General features: G+C 40.2%; 1 protein-coding gene across 7 annotated transcripts; it reads right to left on the reverse strand.

Annotated features, from left to right (window-relative positions):
* Nucleotides 1-127: 127 nt before the first annotated feature.
* On the reverse strand, nt 128-23,000 carry lrrfip2 (leucine rich repeat (in FLII) interacting protein 2). 7 transcript variants are annotated; one of them, XM_079249049.1, is made up of 27 exons: nt 22,832-23,000; nt 21,321-21,450; nt 13,448-13,534; nt 13,103-13,162; nt 12,052-12,111; nt 11,886-11,924; nt 11,647-11,718; nt 10,135-10,185; nt 9,954-10,022; nt 9,673-9,762; nt 8,422-8,478; nt 8,032-8,085; nt 7,880-7,936; nt 7,336-7,410; nt 7,020-7,133; nt 6,543-6,584; nt 5,970-6,101; nt 5,510-5,581; nt 4,564-4,734; nt 4,381-4,473; nt 3,879-3,971; nt 3,030-3,131; nt 2,100-2,232; nt 1,838-2,008; nt 1,639-1,718; nt 1,448-1,552; nt 128-1,368 (listed from the first exon to the last, which is right to left on the reverse strand). In XM_079249049.1, the coding sequence occupies exons 2-27, from the start codon at nt 21,408-21,410 to the stop codon at nt 1,258-1,260; spliced, it is 2,280 nt and encodes a 759-aa protein (XP_079105175.1). In that variant the 5' UTR covers nt 21,411-21,450; nt 22,832-23,000; the 3' UTR covers nt 128-1,257. The 7 variants fall into 7 exon arrangements, with proteins under 7 accessions (XP_079105175.1, XP_079105174.1, XP_079105176.1 ...); XM_079249048.1 differs by having other exon boundaries at nt 9,661-9,762; XM_079249050.1 differs by lacking the exon at nt 8,422-8,478.
* Nucleotides 23,001-23,268: the final 268 nt, after the last annotated feature.

The following is a 23,268-nucleotide window of genomic DNA, read 5'->3' on the forward strand; positions in this document are numbered from 1 at the left end:
CACAAGTTAGACTTTTATTGCTTCTGCGTTTCCCACTTGAGCCTGAGACGTGGAGACATCTGCACTCCACAGCTCAGTTTTTCTCCAAATACACGACACACAGCAACAAAAGTTTTATGTACCTGTAGGAAACAGTAAAGGGGGCCCTGCTGAACTCCAGTTGCATCATTCCTTGACTAAGTCATAAACCGTTCCAGCTAGAAAAATAGGTTTGACTTCGAACATACAAGATGTTATTTTAAAACAAAATCCAAGGAATACAATTAGTCAGAAATTATGTTGACAAATTCTCTACAGTATTGTGTTTTTATGTGGGTGTTTTAATTTAAGCACTTGATGGGGTTGCAACATGTGGCGTACCAGCAATGCTCGTTTGTGGAATAGTTTTTTTCTTTTTCTAAACAGCAGTGTATTCCTTCATCCAATAAAATGGCTCCTATGTTTGAAATAGCATCATCTGCACCCTGAAGCTCAGCATCCTGCAGAATCAAAACAATTACACAACACTAAATAAAAAAAGCAGAAAAAAACCCCCAAATTTTATACACAGTTTTGTAAATTACACATTTATTTCCCAAGAAATACTTTAAATATTTGAAAAATTTTAATGAAACTGCAGCAGACAGTTTGCTATGTTTTCAAATAACAACTGCACCTTTTTTTTTTTCCTTTTTAAAATACATACCTATTGTACCTGGTAAAACATTTACTGTTTCGTTGAGCGGTGCAAACTCCCAGTCTCCTAGTGTGAAAAGGCACTTCACTGAGTGAGGGGAAGCTGGGAAGGTGCGGGGCTCAGAGCAGCCACAGAGGTTTAATAGTTTAAAAGTATTATACCCATTCATGCAACTTATAAACAAAACAAAAAAGAAAGAAATGAAGTGTCCTTGAGAACATGATGTAGTAGAAAGGTCTAAAAATCTTAGTAGTGACAGGAAAAGCGTCCTTAGGTTCATCTCCCAGCAATTTTAATATGTGTCTCAGCTCGGTTTCTGAGCCATTCCTCCAAAAAAAAAAAACAAAAAACAAAAAAAAAAAGAGTCAAACAAAATATTTCCATTTGGAAAAAACAAAACCAAAAGAAGGGTGCAGTTAAATTTTAACCTGTGCTACAAGTTTTAAGGTTTTTTTTTTTTTTTGGTTAGCTACAAATCTTAAAGTGTTACAGCTGAAGACAGAAATGAGCTCCCAACGCGGTATGGCAGTCAGAGGTCTGAGGTGCGAGTTTAAGGGCTTCTGTGGTGATGCTGCCTGGCCTCACTGCTGAGACAGAAGGGCGTTCCTGTTGGCTTTCATCTTCTCCAGGCGCTTTACTAGATGGTTGTTGGTCATCTCCATCTCTTCTATCTTATCCAAAGCTGTGCGCAGCTGAGGGAGAATAGAAAGGAAACCATCATCAGGCTGGATGTTTAATACGACAGAAAAGTGATTTATTCTGTGTTATTACCTCTCTCTGAAGTTTACGCTTTTCTGCTTTAAGTTCGTCTTCTACTTTTTCAGAATTATCAGCTGCTGCCTTGTACCTGGACACTTGCCCTTCAAGTCTATTAATCTGTGAAACAGTGGAAAACGGTATAGTTAATAACTACCTTTTGCATTTATAATAATTTGAACTTTTAACACTTGTACGTTACTTACGTTTTGTTCCATTGTACCGATTTCCTGTTCTGCCTTAGAAAGCTTGAATTTATATTCACTAATCTGTCTGTTGGCATCCCCTACAGAGAGAAAGCCCATGTTTAAATAGAGGGAAAAAAAACAACTAAAAAAAAAGTTAATTGCGTGATTTATCATATAAACAGGTACGTATAGAGGTGAGGTAGGGAAGTCAACTTACTCTGCATCTCAATAAAGTGCAGGTCAGTACCGTTCTCCATCCTCTCCCCATCTGTATAAGCTCCGTCCACCTTCGAGTGTTTCTGTCTCTCCTCCTCCATCTGATTCTTCAGCTTCCTGATCTGAGCCAGCAGTTCGTCCTTCTCCTCTGCCAACTTCCGTAGCCTGACGTCTACAAAACGAAGAAAATACATTAACGCCTACACTGCAATATCCACTTATTCATTTGACTTGCACCAACATGTCAAAGCTGTCTGACTCACCCAGTGGGCCTTCCCCTGCAGACTCCAGTACCTGGGCGGCCTCCTGGGAAACCAGAGTTATCCCTGGAGGAAGGGGCTCATGGTCAACATCGCCGTTTGGCGTCGCATCTGGGATGATGACCAGTCCGTGTTTCTGTGAAAAGAAGAGAGACGTATCGCTGAGCACTGGTTCAGCGCTGGAACACAGCGACTGTTCATAACATTTCAGTTCCTGGCAGCAATCCTAACAGAACAGCTATATTTAACTAAACAGAGCTGCAACAACAGGACCAAAACAAACTCAGGGAGAAAAATAATGAAGTCATAAGACAACACTGTGCTGTACAACATACAAAACTAAACAGCCACAATTAAGCTTTCAGACACATATGCTGATGTTCAGTTTTGATTAAGTCTGACATTTTGAATCTAACAATTCACTACTCTACGGCTTAAAGCTGAAACTAGAGTGAAGCAGAATGGGATTAAAAAAATTAAAATAATAATGAACGCACAAACAAAAACAATGTTCAGAATGCAAACTATTTCAGGAAACCCTGTACTATGATTCAGAGGAATGTGATGCCATCTTTATTTGTGGTCCAGCTGTCCGCACATTTTTGTGTTTGTTGAATTTTTTCTGATCCATTTGAATACACAATAACTACTATTGTTGGCTGTTGTGTGTTTATACTGGTTACATTTCCATGGAGACACATCTGTGTATAGTAGCAACACTATCTGCCTACCCTCTATGACCAATAATCTGATGTGGTAAACTGTAGTCATGAACATTCGCAGAATAAATTCTAAAGAAAATTGGCAGAAATCAGGAAATGGGAAGAAACTTAAAGAGAAAAGCAAACAAAAAGTTCTAAAAGACATTTTACGTTAGACCAAGCATGTCTTTCCGCTAACCTTCTTTTATCCTCTGGGACTTGGTGGACCTACCTCTCCTGCTTTGGACTTCCCCTTGATGTCAGCGAGCTCATCTCTGAGCTCATCTCTTTCATTCCTAATGCAATCAAAGTATTCTTTCTGCCTCTCTAGGGCCTGGCCACACATGAAAGAAGACAAGAGACGAGAAGGGGAGAAATTGGAAAGACTCTGGACAGACATGCAACACTACATGCTATACAGCATTACATGTTGCATGCACAAACATGCACTGTGTGCTACAAGGTGACAGGGAGAATGGAGAAAGAGAGAGAGAGAGAGAAAATGTTTGAAGACATGGGTAGGATGCTAATAAATGATAAAGAGAAAGTAGGAAAAAAGGTAGAGAATAATAGATTGTGAGGAAGGACATAGGTTCTTCTGATTGTGTGCTATTAAAAAACAATACATACAGTCAAAAGTTTGGAAACACTTTCCTATTGGATTTAATGGGAAAATGTGTCAAACTTTTGACTAGTAGTGTATGTTTCAAACTCCTTAAAAAAATAGCTTAATGATCTAACATCCTAATCCAGAGGTGGTGCATGCATGCCATGCTAGATTATACATAATTCTCCTCAAGTTTGCATGGTAATTTCTATACTAAAGTAAATTCCTATTCAAAGTTTATCACTGCAAGCTTTAACACCGTGTTGGTTAGCAAATACTGCAGCATCCAAACTGTTATTTCTGACATGCAAAAACCAAAACTGTTTATGTGACTGGGTCTGCTAATGTGCTAACATCTAAGGGTCTCCATCATGCAGAGACAGCATGAGAGGCAAGAGAGCCTTAAAAGACTGAAAAACACAACAACCTTTTGCCTCTCATATTCTGTCAGAGCACCGGCGTGGGACCTCCTACCCCAATCTTTTTGTCCTTCCAGTTTATCGTTTCCTGAAGATCAAACACTTCTCTGGTAAGGGCATCTAACTTAGTCTGCATTCGCTGGCTTTCCTGGAGGGGCATTGCGTATGGCCCAGATGACACAGCAGAGGACAAAAATTCAATGGAACAAAGATAAGAAGTGAAAATGACCATTAATACACACAGATACAAAGATAAGAAACAGACACTGGTGAAGTGGGACGAGAAAGGAGAAGTAGATGCTGCTGTGGAAGGAACAAATGTTTGTGCTGCGAGATTGAAAGGACGGTGACACAGAGCCAGAGTGACACGGCGGTGGACAGGGAAGAATATAAAGTAGGCCAGCGACCGGGAATCCTTATCAAATTCCTGCAGAACAAAGCCTCCTCTGCAGCTGCACAGAAACACTGACACATTTTAAGTTGCTGACAGAATAGCAACTTGATGTGATCACACTGGCAGAAACTGTTTGTGCTCTCTAATGGAAAAGCCACCATACCTCTATAAGTTCATCTCTTTGGCGGATTCCCTCTTTCAGTTCTTCCTGTTTATGCTGCAGAACTGAACACGTGTGTTTTTGTCTTTCTAGCTCCTGAAAGGAGAAAAGAAAAACAAAACTATTGCCGTCACAAGCATTAAATTTAAATATTCGGTATGTAATGTGAAACTGATGCCTCTTTACCTTCGACTTATCTTCCAGATCTCTCCTCATCTCTGCCATTTGTTCCTCCATCTCCTCTATGACATCTTTGAGTGTGTCCACCTGGTAGATGAGGTTGGCTTTGTTGTTGTCTAGCTGTGCGTTCGATACCATGGCTTTCTTATACTTCTCCTCCACCTCTGTAAGTGACTCCTGAGAAATTCAGAATCATGTCAATACAACAAAAATGGAGGCAAATTTAATTACAGCTTATTTACATGCAACAGGTGAGCTGCATTACTATAAAAATAATTTGTTCTTGTATCACATTTAATAAAAAAAAACTTGCCAAACACACTTCACAGGTCTTAAAATACTTTTGTATATATAGCACTATATAATGTCATGTGGGACTAATATGCGAATTAAAGTGCAGTGAAAACACTGATCACGCAGTGTTGCATCATTTTCAAGGAGTGAAACAAGCCACAAGAGTGAAAATGGGATCTGAAAGAGAGAACTACAAGTGTACTAGGAAACAACAGTGCAGCAGTTTAATCAAAGTCTACTGGGAGTCAGACTATTAGTAAACTACTCGTATCTACTGAACATAATGTCTTAATGAAGAAAAAGCCAATAAAAAAAAGTGACAGTGGAAGTCAGGCAGCCAGAGTGCCATCCAAAACTATGCCTATAAAAGTCTGAAAACTGAGGCACAATGTTTGTCTGCCTGTAAGTGCAGCCTGATACTCTTCTCAAAACTCTGAACCCAGCAGCAATGTAGGAGTGTCTTCATTTCAGATCAAAACAGGAAGTGAGGGAAGATCATGCAGAAGAAAATGCTCTAAACATAACTCATACTGGGAGCAGGCAAAGACACAGCAGAGGGGGAACAGAGGAGTGTGAGTGGGGAAGGAGTGGAGGTTAGGGATGCCATATTGCTCCCAGAGGACAAAAGAAGGCATGCTGCGAACTCAAACCCCTCTACCTTCAGCTCTTTAAGCCCTTGCATGTACCGCCCTTCTACATCCTGAATCTGGTCCTTTAGTTCATAGATATCCTGTAGAGCAGATGGAGGGAATGGTTGGGTTGAACTTGGGCATCAGAGAGAGAGAGAGGGGGATTGTAAAAGGGAAGATAAAGCACCCGTGCAACCATCTCATGACAGTCCAGCTGACACATCAGTACCAAGATATAAGAGACAGCTTTACAGGACACTTCACATCCAGGCCTCCCGTGCATACGAGGAGAGAAATGGTTAAAGCCGACACCAAGAACAGCAGAGAGGGTAAACCAGAGGCAACAGTGTGGGATTCATATGCAGGTAGAACGTGTTGACACACAAAACACTTTGATTACCATTTCAGCTCTACGATGTGTATAAAGCTTCATATACAATATCTCGTGGTCAAGAATATGAACAAAAAGAGTGACATTGAACATCTTACCCTAAGTTCACTCAAACTGGTGTCAGGATCATAAACGCTACCAGTGTCTGCACTTCCTCGTCGTGAAGAGGTACCACCTAGCGATGCCAGGGTGGCTGCTGAGAGGCCTGGGGTGGCGCAGCGGGAGGGTGGCTAAGTGCACAGCAGAACCCCAGTTAAAAAAGACACAACAAGCACAATGTAACACAACTCCAGAGTGTTATTCCATACCATCATCTGATACCCCAACAGCTCTAAGTGACCCTGTCCTACTCAAATCCTCCCAAGGGTGGCAGCGTCATGTGCTGGGATGCACTTAAAATTGTCTCAGAATCGCCAAATTATATTGTTTTTTTTTTAACTAACAGCTCAATACACTTAACTAGAATGATAAGAGATGTTTTATATTTTATTATACATTAGTGTACCCATCACATTTTCTTTCTTTTTCCCCACTTCTGACAGAGTAAACTGGGAAAAGCCTTGCTGGACCGCAGAACAAACAAAATTTTTTAACTACAGTTTTATGGGAACCAACAGTGATAGAAATGAGTTTAAAATCTATTCTAGGTGAAAACAGAATGATTCACTTACCCGACTGTAATCTGAGTACTGCTTGTCACATTTTTCATCCAGCTGCAAGAGGAAGAAAAATGATCAGTAAATGGACGTAAGGCTACTGTGGGAACTCGCATCCTCATGCGTGGAGCCGTATTATCTGTAAACCAGTGAGTTAGTTGAAGTTCACACATCAACATGAGCCTGACCAGTGCTGCTTGTTCACAAACTCTGCACAGTTGACAACCAAATGAGCAGCTGCCAGGATGAGTGGATCAAACCACCCTATTGAAGTTAACAACTTTTTAAGTGCAAGCTGTTACACTCACAATCAACTCAGCTCTCCTTTAGGTAATATTTATTCTTAAAGCATCAGTGAAAAACACAGTTCTTTGACACCAAACGGGTTATTTCTAAACATGCATTATTTATTTCAGGCATTTCATCCACCCGACGTTGGTGCAACTCCACATTTCCAAGCACACAGTTGGGATGCTTGGTCCAGGCACTTACAGCGTCCAAATCTGGAATGCTCAAATCATCAAGGTCAGACACAATGCTGCCCCTTCGGTTGGAGCGGCTGAAATAATCAGCAGCAGACTCGCTAATGTCCGAGAAGTCAGAAGACTACTTGGCGCACGCACAAGCACACACACACACACACATACACACAGGAAGAAGAGGATGGTGATAAAGAAAAAGAGTAAAGGCAGTCAGATGAGTAAAAGACAGAAAAAACAACGATGTTGACAGTCAGAGTCAAAGATCCCTCTTAAGTAAACTGGTGCAGCTCATTAACAACAATGACTGCCCAGTTACAGCAGCTCACCGTACTGTCCCTCCGGCCTCTGCTGAAGCGCTCCTGTGACACACTGCTGACAGTGTCGTCATCTGAGGAAGAGTGCTAGGAGTATGCACACACATAAAACATGATGATGAGGACCTAAAGTAACGCAGGATGGCTGCAAACCAGTTTCTTAACACATGCACACACACCTCTTGTTAAAAACAACCATTTGCAGAGCTCTAAAGTTGTTCTATTTAAGAGATTACTGGATTATGCTGAAGACCACAACCCTGTGAGTAATCCCATTCCATGCAATTAAAATCATTTTGACAACTAAATCAACTTTAGCCAAGTCATGGAGTCCAACATCCTGATCTTTTACACAACAGCAACAAACATGGTCACGTCAAACAGCTTCTACACAACGTCTACCAGAGATGCTGCTTCCTGCACTTATATCTGTTGTCACAGGTATGAATGGTCAAGATTGTCACTAGCAGACTGGAAGTCTTTAAGTGAAATGGTTCCAGTTAATTGTGAGTGGTTGTGTGGTCATGCACGGTGGTGGTGGGTTTAAGGTGCTCACCGCAGGGCTGCTGCGAGTAGAGCTGGCTCCTGAGGAGTACCAGCTGTATTCAGAGGGCTGTGGATGGGAGGAGGGTGACAAGCATAAAGCAGCAGTTTCTACACCAAGCTATTGACTCTAAACTCTGTTTGAGAAGCAGTCAGAGGACTTACAGCTTTTGAACTGTACCCTGATCCGTAAAGACCAGTGTCGTCATAGATAGAGGCCTGAGGGCACACGTGGGAGACAATGCAGAACTCAGCAAAACGTGACAAGGAGCATAAATCTTTGACACAACAGCTGTGTAGGTTGAGTACAATGACTTTCTGTGGCTCATGCAGTAAAAAGAAACTGTCTTTTGAGTAGCCGGCTTGTTTCAGTGCTCTTCTATAAAGACCTGGACTCATCAAACCGAACTACAAATCTCAGTTCTCAGTTGAACACTCAGTCTCCAGGAGCTAAATATAAAGCCCCCCCCAGCCACGACAGAGGGGGAAGGTCTACTTCTGAAGGTGGTGAAAGGCATGCAGGGCAATTCTGGCTACTGGTGGACAGGAACTGACCATGCTGTAGCTGCGAGACAGCCCTGTGCCAGTGGTAGAGGACGAGGAAGTGGTGACCTGTTGGAAAGGAAGGGAGCGGAGGAAAATTGTGACTTTGGGGGACAGAGGGATGCTGAAGCCAGAGTGTGAGGTGGTGAGACATTAAAGAGCTGAGGTGAAAACAGGATGAATGTTTTGCTAACCCTGGGCATTTAGCTTGAAGTGTTGAGAGGACAGGTCAAAAGGGGGACTATTTAGGTTCCACAGTGTAATACTGGAAAACCCGAGTTTTGCATATTTAAAACGATTAACTCTTTCTGCCGATGAAGTGACACCAGTTCACTGACAATATATAAACTTCTGATTTTGAACACATAACTGGCAAGTTTGTAATATGAGAATTTTACAATATGAACACAATATCTTTAAATTAGGGCTGGGTGATATGATGATATATATATAGTTTGGACGATAGAAATGTCTATCGTTTCATATGAGGCTCTATTGTTTACCCCACGATAAGATGTTTTACTGCAGTATTTTACATGAAGATGCACTTTATGGCATGCACACTGCAATATAAAAACAAACATGGAGAAAGGTGGTAGCAGACGGATTTCAGAGCAGGGTAATTCACTAAAAGATGACCAACCAACCAACCAAAACTGATTAGCTTGTTCATAAAAGAGGAGAAATTTCTGTCACATGGATGCGGTTTGGATATAAAAAGGCCGATGTGGAACCAACAACAGACTAGCTCACAGTCCCAACAATGGACTCCGACACAACTACCAGTAACTCATTTTAACAACTGCGCAAGAATCAGGATAAAGAACATAGAATAAAGAATAGAGTCAACAAGCAAAAGCTGCAAAAGCAGCGTCAAACGGAGGTGAAAGCGCTCATGATAAACTCCAGATGCAAATGCTGCAACAGGCTTTTCCCCGTGAAAACTCATACGGCCATAGTTCCTGCAGATGGAAGGAGATCACTTCTGCCGTTGCCAAGCACATCTGACAAATAACTGATGACTGACAAAATTACACAAACAATTTTAAATAGTTATGTAGATCGTTATGGGGATATAAAATAAGCTTTATCGGGATATGAGGTCATGGTCATATCGCCCAGGCCTACTTTAAGTTAATTAACAATTATGCTTGGAAGATAATAAATATCCAATAAAGAACAGGAACACTGAGCTGCAGCTGGCCCCAGATTCACTGATTGGCCTTCAGCTAGAAGTTGCACAATACTGACAGGAGGACCAACCCGTGGCTGATAGGTCGAAGTGGAGGGCAGGGGTGGTGCTTTGGTCTTTGTAAGGCTGGTGTAGTTCCTTTGATCGTGGTACAGTCCAGTCTACAAGAGTAGTAACATAGCATCATCTCAAACACCAAAATTATATCAGTTTTCTTTAAGTGTCCATACTGTATCTATTTCCGTATTGTAACTTGTTGTATTCTAAAGGCATTCAACAGTAAGTTATGGCGGCATTCTTCCTTCATGCTTGTAGGAACAGCTGAGGCAGTGATACCAAGTGATGCACTGACCAGAAGGTCCTTCTTCGAGGAGCTTGATGAAGCCTTTTTATGGCCATGCAGGTCATTGTACACAGAACTCTGTTCAGCCCCGCAAAGGTAAGAAAAATATCAATAAATATGAGACTAAAGAACTAGAAGACAGAAAAATAAGGCATAAGAGAGGAAACGAATGATCAACAAAGTTACATACAGTGGAGCGAGAACTCTTGAGGATGGAGCTGCTAGTGGAACGGCCATCAGACTGAAGAGAGATCAGGTGTCAGAAGAAATGGGGCCAAAAGAAGATCAAAAATCATTTCAAGCTGCCAAATTGTGCTTCATGCAGACATGTGTTCACATAAAGCAAACTCTGTTCACACAAATCCTTATGGGAATCAGCTACTGGATATGTCCTATGTGTTTCCATGCTCACACTGTTAGTTAATAGTATATTTTTCAGTAATTGTAACTGATAATTGGCAAAGTATGTTGATGTTTTGCAGCATTTTCACACATGCAGTCGAGTTCCCTGATCTGGACCAAAGCGGAAATTAGTCTTGGTTAACTTTGATGTCCTCATTTTTGTTTGGTTTCAGTTCACACTTGCATATTCTTGCCTAAACATGCTTTTTAAACACAGATAAAATATATTAGCTGAAAAATACAGTCACCAAACATCTGGCATTCAGCATGATGACACAAAATTTGCTAAACTGGTAACACACTGATTACTACAACAGTATTACTTCTATTAGCTGTGTCCAAAAAATGAAATGACTGACGTGTAAGTGGACAATAGTGCCTGAGTAAAGATTGATGCATCAAATAAAGCTTGGAAATGCCTAAATTGACACTACTGAGCATGCAATATATGAGTCACTTCTGTTTAGCACACTACTGTTAGCTGAATTGTGATGAGGCACGCAACCTACAGAACAATGGTTGTTGAAAAATGTGGAACATTTCAACATTTCTGAAAAAATGTGACCTTGATGGGAAAAAAGCGATTTTTTAAATTGTTTTGGGAGGAGTGGGTCATTTTTGCACCTCCATGAGGGGCTCGGTACAGGATGGTCTTTTTTTTCAGCATTTCCACAAGCAAAAATTGGGAGGCGTGCTGCAAGATGTGTGTAGAATTTTGGGAACCTTTCATTGAAGTTCAACTGAGTCTTACACCTAACCCTTATGGGTGGTGCTTGACAAGGTGTAATCCAATAACTGGTTAAAAAAAAAAAAAAAAGACAATTTCTCTGAATGACTTGGCAATAACAGAGCATGAATGGTACCATAACATACACTGGATTTGTTGTTGCTTAAAGCCACAAGAAGAAAAAAACCTGAACTGCTGGATGCCCGCCTTTCCCATCCTTTGCTTCTGTTATGTTCTGATTAATCACAATTGAGCCGCTATACAGTCACACTATCACCTGTCCTACCAGGTAAATTTATGGCTGGCTGTGGAAACCACAGACTGTAAATAAAACATGGATGGAGCCTGAGTGACGTCCAAAGCTGAGTATATATTTATAGCAAGGCCACACAAATGTCAGCACAACAAAGTGAAACTCATTGGGCTCATTAGTAATACGGTCTCATTTGTTTAACTAGTAATAAATAACAAAAACCTAAAATCTGTTGACAAATTAGGCCACAATGTTGCAGAAATATAGAAAATGTTTGAGTGTATTTATAGCACTGCCACACAAATGTCAGCACCACACACCAAGGCATCTTTTCTACGGGAACTGGATCGACTCTTGTTTGACCCCAAGTCACGAACTGCTGACGAAGTTGACTTTAAGTAAGGAAACGAAGATAAACATTAGGAGTAATCTTTTTTTAAAAGCAGTAAAGCACCACTGTGCATCATCAAATTAAAGTAATTCACCCTAAACATCAATTTTACAGGTGCCTTTGTAAAGCCAGCATTGACTTTCACACAGAGCGCCTCTTTGTACGCACCCTGTAGCTTCGGACTGACATGACATCATCATCCAGCCCCTGTTAATGTGGAAACAGTCACAGCAAAGAAGCAGAATGACACAAACATGGATGATGAGATATCAAGGACAGTGTAATAAAAGGAAGGAAGAGAGGAAATGAAAGGAGACATGAGGATGATACACACCCGCTGATGACGGCTGCTGGCTCTACTACTACTAGAAGCTCTGGCTTTTTCTGTTTCAGCCTAGAATCAGGATAAAAAGTTTGCATGAATTATACAGAGAGAGTACTGCGCTGTCCGTGTAACACTAAACAGTTTGAATGCAAATTCCACGGCACACAACAACAACATCTGCATATCACCGAAAACATGTCAAACATTTGCAAGAGTCGCCTTTATAAATCAGGGCAAGATTAATAGCATTATACCATGGTCTGTGATAATTCCAATCACAACTGGCGTGCATTATTTTCATATATATGCACGTGGTTCGACAAGCTAAATTGCTGTTATATATCACTCTGTTATGGGTGTCACCATAGCAACGCAATAATCAACTGGTTCAGCTGGCTTTCGACAGGTGAATAAGAGAAATGTGCTGTAGCTTGATTGTTGTTTACTATAAAAGCTACATGAGGCCAACATAAAATGGTTCCTATACTTTAGCATATTTAGGAAGTTTTGTAAAAAAGAAAAAAAACATTTGTTAAAAAATGTTTACTGCGCAGGACCATGGTATAAGTGTATTAAACTCCTCTGATCCGTGCACTACATGGTTTTAATGCACAACGCGGAGTCTAGAACACCATGACGCACAGCAAACCCTCCGCGAAGGTTCCTTGTTGTTTAATCCTTATATAACAGCAAGTATATTCAGCTTTTTAGTGCTGCACACTAAAACACTTTTTGCTGTATAGATAAAACCAACACACAATGATTAATTCTAAGCATAAAACAGTGGGAGCTTTGAGGACTAAAGCTAAAACCACCTCTTTGCTTGCAGACTCAACCATCCAACATAAAACCAAATCCCAAAATTTGCTCTTCAAAACATACAGTCATAGATTCTGGTGTCTCCAAAGCAAATGCACTGCAGCAGCATATTTCCACAGTGAGGTACAAAGTAGTCTTGAAGTCAAGTGCAGCTAAGTGGTCAGGGTTGAGTTGGGTTCAATCCCACACAGCAGCATGTGTTAGTGGAAAAGAAAGCAACACCACTCCTTCTCTTGCCTACCATCCACTGGTGGATCTGACCCCATTTTCTGTTGCTACTGCTAGATGAGTGGTAAGAAAGCTGGACAGAGGGAAGAAATACCAGGAAAAACATACAATCATCTTTCAAAACTGCTGAAACATAAAAAAACTGGGTGACATTTGCACCAGAAATAAAACTTCTGGTTTCATCTGCAAAAATGCTGATTTTGTTTTTTTAAACAAACACTAGATAAACTCCTGTATTTAATCAGCTGTTCATTCATCTTGAAAGAAGCAATTTTGAGGCATTACATTAGCTTGCCTGAGGTGCTGAATAATGCCCCCAGTGCATCTCAACACATCAGGTCCATTTTGTGCTATATACCTCTTTCTGCTGCCGTTCAAGTTCCCTCATTCGGATATCCCTGGCTTCTGCTCGAGCCGCCCTCTTTGCTGCCAGCCTCGCCTCCGCCTGTCAAACACAACATGAACACACCTGTCAGCCATGAATGGAAACTTGGAAGTCACGCCCAGTGAGTGCAGAGTAAACAAGAAAGAAGAGAGCATCAGTAAGACTAAGGAATTGAGCTCAAACAGCCAAATCTGTATTGAGTAGAAAATGCATGTAAAAAAATGTTGTAGAAAATAGTTTGTTAAAAGAAAATCTGTCACTGGAAAATACACAACTGTAGATTACATTTATTTTATATATACATATTTGAACAATTTTTCAGCTGTAAGTGTAACAAATAACAGCAACAACAACATCAGATATATTCAAAGAGAGTTTTGCAAAGCCTATCTATTGGTTCCTATTGACACACTTATTATTTTCATATACAATAAATAAAACAATTCAAAATACGATATCGTGCTAAAGTCTTTAGGCATCATTCATCTTCACATTTTATATCTATGGAGCCAGACTTTGCTGTAATCTTTAAAGCAATAGTTTGCCTCTTTCCCACTTTTTTTCCCCCCAGTCCTTGTATTTTTTTTAAAGGAATGTGTTTTTTGTTTGATAAGGCACAAAATACCTACATATGACCCTTTCAAGCAAATTAAAAAAAGTTAACTAGCTCAAGGGATGAGCTAGGTGTTGTGTCTACACATAAAGAGACAACAAAAAAGCCCAAAACCATATGGAGAAAAAATGAAAAAGAAAGGTCTTTGGTGGCTGTCAGATAGAAGTTGTTGAGTAGGGGAAATGGAAGGAAAATCTGGGTAATGGGAAATTACACATGAACTGGACTTAAATTTCAGTGGTTTCAGGTCGGATGGAGAGATGAATCCTCCCTAGAGACTGGACGTCAACATTACTGAGGCAGCGTGGGATTATCGATGAAACAAAAGTCAGCCAACATCCAAAAAATAGTTTTAAATGTCCTTTATGAAAGCTGGAGAATTATTCCTGAAGACTATTTAAATCAAATCACATAAAATGGTTGACTAAAAGTGTTAAAAAAAAAAACTGGCAGGGATGGACAATAAAACTATCTCAAAATTAGATTGTGATCAAATTTATAGTAATTAGCATGAGACATTATGAATTGTTCCATCTATGGAACCAGCTGTGTTTCCTTCAGCACACTATAGTAAACTTGATGGCATTCACGTAGATCTAAGTTGGTTGCTAACTACCAAGACGACCCAAAATGAGAAAACAAACAAAAAAGAAACTAACAAAGAATTAGAGAAGCTAAAGAGAGTCACCAAAACAACTGTGAGACTAAAACAGAATTCACATTAGGCCTGTCATGGTAACAGATTTTGCCATGTGATTAATTGTCTCAGAAATTATTGTGATAGACGATAATACTGCGGTAAGCGACTATTGTTGTCATTTCAAGACCATTTTCTACTAAAATCACAAAAAAGCCATAATAATGCAAGTACACCCTTTTAAAGATCAACATACTTTAATTTCTAAAGAACATTTAGGTCAGTTTGCAGACCAGACTCATCCAGTCTTCAGTCTGCTAAAACAGATCAGGATTTTTCGTGGGGTTTTGGCAATGTGGTTATCTGGAACATTCATTCATTCATTCATTTTCCGAACCGCTTATTCCAATTCAGGGTCGCGGGGAAGCTGGAGCCTATCCCAGCCGGCTTTGGGCGACAGGCAGGGTACACCCTGGACAGCTCGCCAGTCCATCGCAGGGCCACACACAGAGAGACGAACACAGAAAGGCCACTGACCAAACCAGCCAAGGATCGGACCAGCGACCGTTTTGCTGTGAGGCCACAGTGCTAACCACTGCGCCACCGTGCAGCCCTATCTGGAACATATGGTCTCTAAACACTATGTAACACAGTTACGTTGTCTATGGTCAAGCTCATATACGGGGAGATGTTTGTACTTGACACGAGGTGGAATGGTAAAGTTGAATGTCTTTGATTGCCTTCAGTATGTCATTTTTCATGTCATTGTAAAGTTGTGGAATTGGCGTTTGTAACATGTATGCTCATCCAGGCAATTCTTACTGGCTGTGAAATGTTTGCAACATTTAAAATTTTTTTTTCACAATATTAAAGGGCAGCGTCGTCGTTACCAACTGCGCTGTCTGAGTGTACAACATTTTGCACTGTCCTGTTTGTATTTAATCTGCCGGTTAAACACGCCAGTGATCGTGGTCAGTCGGGAAGATGGAGCTAGCCTGTCTGTTAAGGTCTTTTTTCCCAGCAGGGAAATGTAGTTGATGATTGTGTTTTAAGTGCAGATGGAAGTTTGTCATATTGCCATGTTTAGTTAATATTGTCTTAAAACAAATAAGGCAGAAAAGAAAGACAAATGTATTGCACCAGGAAAAACTTACTGCAAATTTTTTTCATCATGCGAATAATTGCGACAGGCCTAATTCACGTAATCTTCCAAAAATGTCAAAGCAGCTGACAACGGAGGCCCCACTATGACAGTAATATGGTTTCGGTCCTAGTAAAAATGATGAAGAACCGGTTCATAAAATGTGCACAGTCATGGGTTAGGGAACACCAAAGCAGTAAACACTATTAGCTAAATCTCCTGAAAACGTAGAAACCTTGCTGCTCCACAGACAGCATGAAAATGAAGACATGAAAGACGGGAGGCATAAACTCAGTGAGGACATGATAAACACCAGTTCTGGGAGTGCAAGCTTTAAACAGAAAAGCATCATCTTACCGTTTACAACTACCACCTCTTATAAAACGCATTTCAAAGCAAGCAAAAGATTACAACTGCAATAAACTGTTTATCAGCTTAACGGTTTGTTTTACATTGCATTCATTATGATCTCTATGGTGGCTGGAAAAGGAAATTTGTTATAATTACCTCTTCAAATTTACATGATCAAGATCAATACAGAAAATAATAATTTTCTTTTATATGGTCCCACTCTAAAACAAATAGACCAAAGATGAGCATGGAAGTTTATTCATATATATATATATATATATATATATATATATATATATATATATATATATATATATATATATATATATATATATATATATATATATAAATGAAAGTATAGTTGGGCAAGCCTATAAACACTGTATGCACAGTAAATCGTTGCTGACCAGTTAGATCTGTTAGCCGCAGCTCTATGGTCTTCCTAGCCCTTGTATTGCTGCAATTAAAACAACATGTGTGAACCATAAACTTCAGAGGGCCGTATTTAAAGCCCTCATGGGGGAGATGCCAACAAATAAAACTTGTTTCTGTCTAGGCTGTAAACATAGAGGAAGATTTACCAAAAAAAAATAAATAAAAAATCTTATTAGTGAACCATTAAAGCACATGTCGATGCAAATGCTTTACCAAAACAAAGAAAATCTCCTCCACTGAAAAAGGAGGAAGAGTTATAAAATCTGCCCCAACCGAGTCAAAATATAAGCAGATAACTTTACTAAATAACATTTTAAGCAACCCCTGCATAAGTCAGTGAGTCATTGAGGTAGCCATGTCGCCTATCCTTCCATTGCATCAGTATTACTAATTACATACCACACATGCTTCAAAACTCAACTTTCAATCAACAAACAATGCCTCACAAGCTTGTGGAGCTCTGCCCTTTATCTCTAACTAAAAGACAGTCCATAAATACTGGGGCCAGTGTGTACAGTATCACACTGCAGACAAACACTGTCAGCATTCCAGTAATTTCTTATCTGTACTAACAGGAGGCCTATGTGTAGAGCTATTCCTGTTTCAGTAATAGCCTGAAGTAAAGAACACAGTCCTAACATCTTGCTTCACAGTGACAAGACAACAATGTGAAGGAATGATGTCCTAAGCCAAACCATATAAGTCATGTACTGGTGTCTATCAAAGAATAATGTTATGGATCAAAATAGGCTAAAATCAAAGAAGAGCACACATCTAATCCTTCACTGCTCAAAGAAATGAAGGCAACACTAATGAAACGCATTGTAGATCTGAATGAATTAAATATTTTTCTTAAATACTTTGTTCTTTCCATAGTTGAATGTGCCAACTACGAAATCACACGGAAATTATCAATGAAAACCAAATGTATCAACCCATGGATGTCTGGAAGATGCTGCAGGCAGCAGAACGTTCTCCACGGCGTCTCCAGACTCTGTTGGGTCTGTTACATGCTCAGTGTGAACCTGCTTTCATCTGTGAAGAGCACAGGGCGCCAGTGGCGAATTTGCCAATCTTGGTGTTCTCTGGCAAATGCCAAACGTCCTGCACGGTGTTGGGCTGTAAACACAACCCCCACCTATGGACATCGGGCCCTCATACCACCCTCATGGAGTCTGTTTCTGACTGTTTGAGCAGACACATGCACAATTGTGGTCTGCTGGAGCTCATTTTGCAGGACTCTGGCAGTGCTCCTCCTGTTCCTCCTTGCACAAAGAAGGAGGTAGCGGTCCTGCTGCTGGGTTGTTGCCCTCCCACGGCCTCCTTCACGTCTCCTGATGTACTGGCCTGTCTCCTGGTAGCGCCTCCATGCTCTGGACACTACGCTGACAGACACAGCAAACCTTCTTGCCACAGCTCGCATTGATGTGCCATCCTGGATGAGCTGCACTACCTGAGCCACTTGTGTGGGTTGTAGACTCCGTCTCATGCTACCACTAGAGTGAAAGCACCGCCAGCATTCAAAAGTGACCAAAACATCAGCCAGAAAGCATCAGAACTGAGAAGTGGTCTGTGGTCACCACCTGCAGAACCCCACCTTTATTGGGTGTGTCTTGCCAATTGCGTATAATTTCCACCTGTTGTCTATTCCATTTGCACAACAGCGTGTAAAATTGATTTTCAATCAGTGTTGCTTCCTAAGTGGACAGTTCCATTTCACAGAAGTGTGGTTGACTTACATTGTGCCCTTTATTTTTTTGAGCAGTGTATTTTGTGTTGTCGAACAAAGCTTGTTAAATTTGATGTTTTTATACCAATAAAAGGCTCAATATTCCCAGCATGCACATGAGGGGGTAAAAATAAATACATAAAGGTGTCAATGTGAAAACTGATCAGGTTGCAGTTCTGATTAGGTGATCTCAGCCTCTCACAAAACTAAAGTGATGATGGTAACAAATCAGCTCTGTCTCCTCTCGCCTCCCTCATTAGCAAAGATCAGGAAGCACAACATTCAGAAAGCAGCTTGTGATTTTAGCTGGTGCTAAATGTCACTGTTGCGGTTTAAAAAAACAAACTTACTACTTGCAAATGAACTTTAAATCAATGAGTAAGTTAATGATAAGCTATGGTACTAAACTGCTAACTGTTGAGTATGGGTGATCTCTGCAGACTGTGCAAAGATGGGGTTAAAGAATTGCTCTACAAACATTTGTGTGTATCTTAATGTCTGTGATTTAAGGGTTTATGGAAGTTTGTTGTCGTCCAAGTGACTTGATAAACTATATAAACCACCCATAATATTCTGATCACGATCTTGTGAAACAATGGGTGTGTCACTCTCTTTCTTGTTATCGAATTGTGTCAAATGCATGTTTGATCACACAATATGGTATCTGTGATGAATGAAGACTGATAGCCACGGAAATTATCGACAAAATACACACAAAATACAAACTTTTAGCAGTACTTCATTTCTGCATGGGCTGAAAAGGAGAAATATGGTTTCAAATGCACGAGGAGAAGGTCTGGATGAGAAAGCAAGAGAGACGAGCGTGTGCTTGCTCTGCACCTGTCGAGTTGTCAGACAGTATGACCTGCTCTGCACAGCAGCGCAGCTGAGCTCTCTGTCTCTGGCCTATCTATAGACTGGCCCATCAGGCTTGCCTCTGTAACAGTCACATCACGGGCCTGAGAGGGTAACCTGAGTACCATTAAACACACCTCCGACACTATAAGCGATAAGATCACCCATTGAAAGCTCATTGAAAAATAATAATAAAGAATAATAATCACATCTGAACACTCACTCTTCCAGAATGATCCTGACACAGTGTAAAGTGTTGGCATACACAATGAAACAACTGGTCTCTGGTCAGTTCTATGACTCCAGCACAATTATAAGCAAATGCTTGCTTAGAACAAACTAATTACATTTAATAAAAAATATGACGCCAGACAATTTCCTGAAAATGCTCAATGCAAAATGTTTTACTTTTACCAAGATAGATTAGAAAAGTTAAAAGTTAAGACTTTCCTTGTTAGGTAACAGAGATGGTTCACTCGGGAAGTCCATGTATACAATCTCGATGCCACAACCATTAGTCTACGGACAGAGACTACAGCTCATGTCTCAGCTGATGAATAGAAAGTAACGATGACTTTACATTGCAAAAGAGCCGTGCAGATATCGCAAACAAAATTATATAGACTATGAACCCAATCTTCCACGTAAGGACACGCCCCCCTCTCTCCACTGAGGAACTGCCTTTCTTTTTCACAAATGCCATTAGGTCCCTTAGACCCTAATCAGAAAGACAACAGGTCTGAGATGATCATCCAGTTCCAACTGTTGGCCAGTAGACAAGCTGCATTCAAAAGACTGACTGCCCAGTAATATAAGGGGGCCTCTGAGCAAGGCTGGTGACGGTGCAGGCTCAAATTCACAGTCATTCTCACCAGCAATGCATGCCAAGCACAGACGGGCAAGCTATTAAATTCTTTAAACCGTAGAAGTAGAAGCAAAGGCTGTGTTATGAACATTTGTTCAGAGGCGTTGTGATATGCAAGTTAGATATTGACCTCTTGAACTCCCAGCACAGTTGAGCTAATCTTTGGTTTGCTTCACAAAGAGATTCAGATCTAGAACCTGACTGGGAGGGTCAGATGACTCATGTTTCTATGATCAGCCTGCATGACTATAAAGAGAGCAAATGGAGCCTTGCGCTTGCTGCTCAAGAATGAGGCACTGCACAGCTTTCAGACAGCATAGATCAGACTTGTACAAAAGGGCCAAGACAAACATTAATGACTAGCTGGTTTAGGCAGCTTTAAATAGCTAAGGAATCGATCAGCCTGATTGCTTCACAGGAAATCTGAAGTGTGTCTAGGTCAAAACTACCTGAAAAATGTTCAAATAAAGTTACACACACACAAAAAAAAGTGAGTTTTGCATTTCACGTTTTTTTGTGACTATTCTGGAAAAAGCAAAGGAATGGAAGGCCGGCAGTGAACAAAATGGAATAATCCTAGGGCATGTTGTTACAGGCCAGGCAGTCTAGTCTCTCTCCTCTGCCTGTGCCTTTTTCTCCCCAAACAAAAAACACTTCATGTCAACTTCTCTGTAGTCCAGACCAGATGTCTCCACTCATTTTGACCCAAACACAATTAACTCACAAAACAGGAATATTCACAAGTAGATTCACATTTTCTGGAACAGCTTTGACTAAAATTGTTTAAATGTTCATAGTTTCAGATGAATCCACAATAAATTGGACTCTTTAATTATTCAAATGAAATAATTCCCTTTTTTCTTAAATCATTTAACACAAATATTTTTTAATTTCAATAATGTCACAGATGCAACAAAGGCTTCAAAGCCTAAATATGTATAAATAGAACTCTTTCAAGCACTCAGTAGTGTGTGTATGTCTAAGTGTTAATAATGGTTTCAACTGTAAACTCATGTTGCTGCTCTTTTAAAATTGATTGTGCTGCAGCTTAATCAACAAATAGAAATGATAAATCACCCCTCTCTCCATACTTTATGAGGCCACATAAATGGAAGGTGAATTACGTGAAAACATATTTGCATTGATTTATCAATGAACAAATGGGCCATTTACAAAAGAACATAATGCAGGTCCATCACAGTGGTGGATTATATGCTTACCTCCCGAGCAATGCTACTCAACGCCTCATCTTCTGCTGAAAACCGGTCTTTGAGTGGTGCACGCTTTCTACCAGTGCCTTGTGTCCCCATGTCGTCACTGCAACTGCAGCTTCACCAAGTCTGTAAAGGGCTGGAGAGTCAACAGATCTTGTAAATAAATGTAAATAAATGTAAATACCTTGTGGGGAAAAAAAAACACACACACAAAAAAAAAAACAAAAAACCCAAAAACAGACACACACACAAAAAAACCCCAACTATTTCAACAAGTCTGTAAACAAAGCCAAACACTACATTGTGTCACGAAATTGTAAGTCATCAATGCTTTTACATAAAAAAAAAGACACATATGTAATAACAATCTCAACTTTCAAAATCATTTTAAAAGTGGAGGCAAAAATCCTCCCATTCTTTTTGTACTTACTACAATTCCTGCGAAAACAACCACTCACGTATGGACTCCATTAGGGCTTTTGATAAACAGTTGTGGCTGACATGAACCAGCTTTTATGTGGCATGTAAGATCAGTACAACTTGATAAGTTAGCTTTTAAAAGCAAAATATAATAAATGATAAAAGATTTATTTTAAATTTATAGTAAACCCAATATTTTCACCAGTAAAGCCTGCATTTACAGATAGTAACATAATTTCTACAATAATATGATAGTGTGTTCTGGCAATAAATGGATCACTATATAAAAGAACTATGTAGCATGCTGGCACAGACAAGACAGAAAACTCACACCTGAGTCAGAAGCTCAAAGTGAGACATGAGCATTTCATGTAGATAAGTCATCGACTTTTAAATAATAATGAGGGGGGGGGATCCTATCAACCAACAAAGTTATCAACAAATTAATGGCAAGGGATGGCAACTATTACATTAACAAAAACAAAGCAGCTCGGGTTGAGCAAAGTGTCACCACCTTGTAAGTAAAACAATAGTCTTACAGCTGTATTAAATTGAACCATTAGCACACACACACACACACACACACACACACACACACACACACACACACACACACAATTAAAAATTTTCTCATTAACTAAGCAATAATTGCTACGTTTTAATGCCCAATAAAGTTGGCTGACAAAACCGACTTTTATGTGAGGTTACATGAATTAAATTCCTGTTAGTGTTAACTAGCTGGATATACTTGCGTTACAGGTTACTATGGTTAGCCATCTCTTCAAGAAGCTAACTGGAGCTGCTAACTAGCATTTCTTTGTGCCGGAATTTTTATTTCAAAGTTTCCCGATTTGGCTCCTAGAGGTCCCCCCACTGAGTCTAACATTTAACAAAACGAGAACTGTCGGGATACGTCCTTCCGACAGCAATGACCCCAGTACCAATGACGATCTCTGGAAGCCAAGCCTTGTTGACCAATTTAGCAGGGTAGTTAGCTGAGATAGCCAGCGAGGCTAACCTCGACTCTCCTGAGTGAGTCAGGGCAAACTGAGACTGATCCCAGCGTTAAAATTCCCAGCCAAAAATCGTAACAGTACCTTCGCGACAGCTTTAAAAAAAGACTCCCGATATTGCCAAGATGTAGTCCCCTATGTTCAAATGGTTTAAGGGAGAGCCATGCGATTTCTATTCACAGATTGTTGGTGTTTTTGTCCACACTGACAGCTGTCAACAGTCCGCCTTTCTTTCCTCCTCTGTCCTCCTTACCCAGTTTCCACACGCTGGTTAGCGCTAGAGATCCCGGATGTTGGGGAAAAAATTTGGGTGTGATGCTGCGTTCAGGGACCGTAAGGGAAAGCCATTTGTTCTACCCGTCTCCGGTAAGGAATGTTATTTTCCACTAACTAATGAGTAAGACTTGTATAACACCATACTTTGTTCGGCACACGGCACATTCAATGTGATTAAACAAGTAATGACACGAATAACTATTGTTGTATTTAATAGCTTTCTGTAAAGTAAGGTTTTTTGCTTT

Source organism: Telmatherina bonti (assembly GCF_933228915.1).
Source record: "Telmatherina bonti genome assembly, chromosome: 11".
Classification (NCBI taxonomy): Eukaryota; Metazoa; Chordata; class Actinopteri; order Atheriniformes; family Telmatherinidae; genus Telmatherina; species Telmatherina bonti.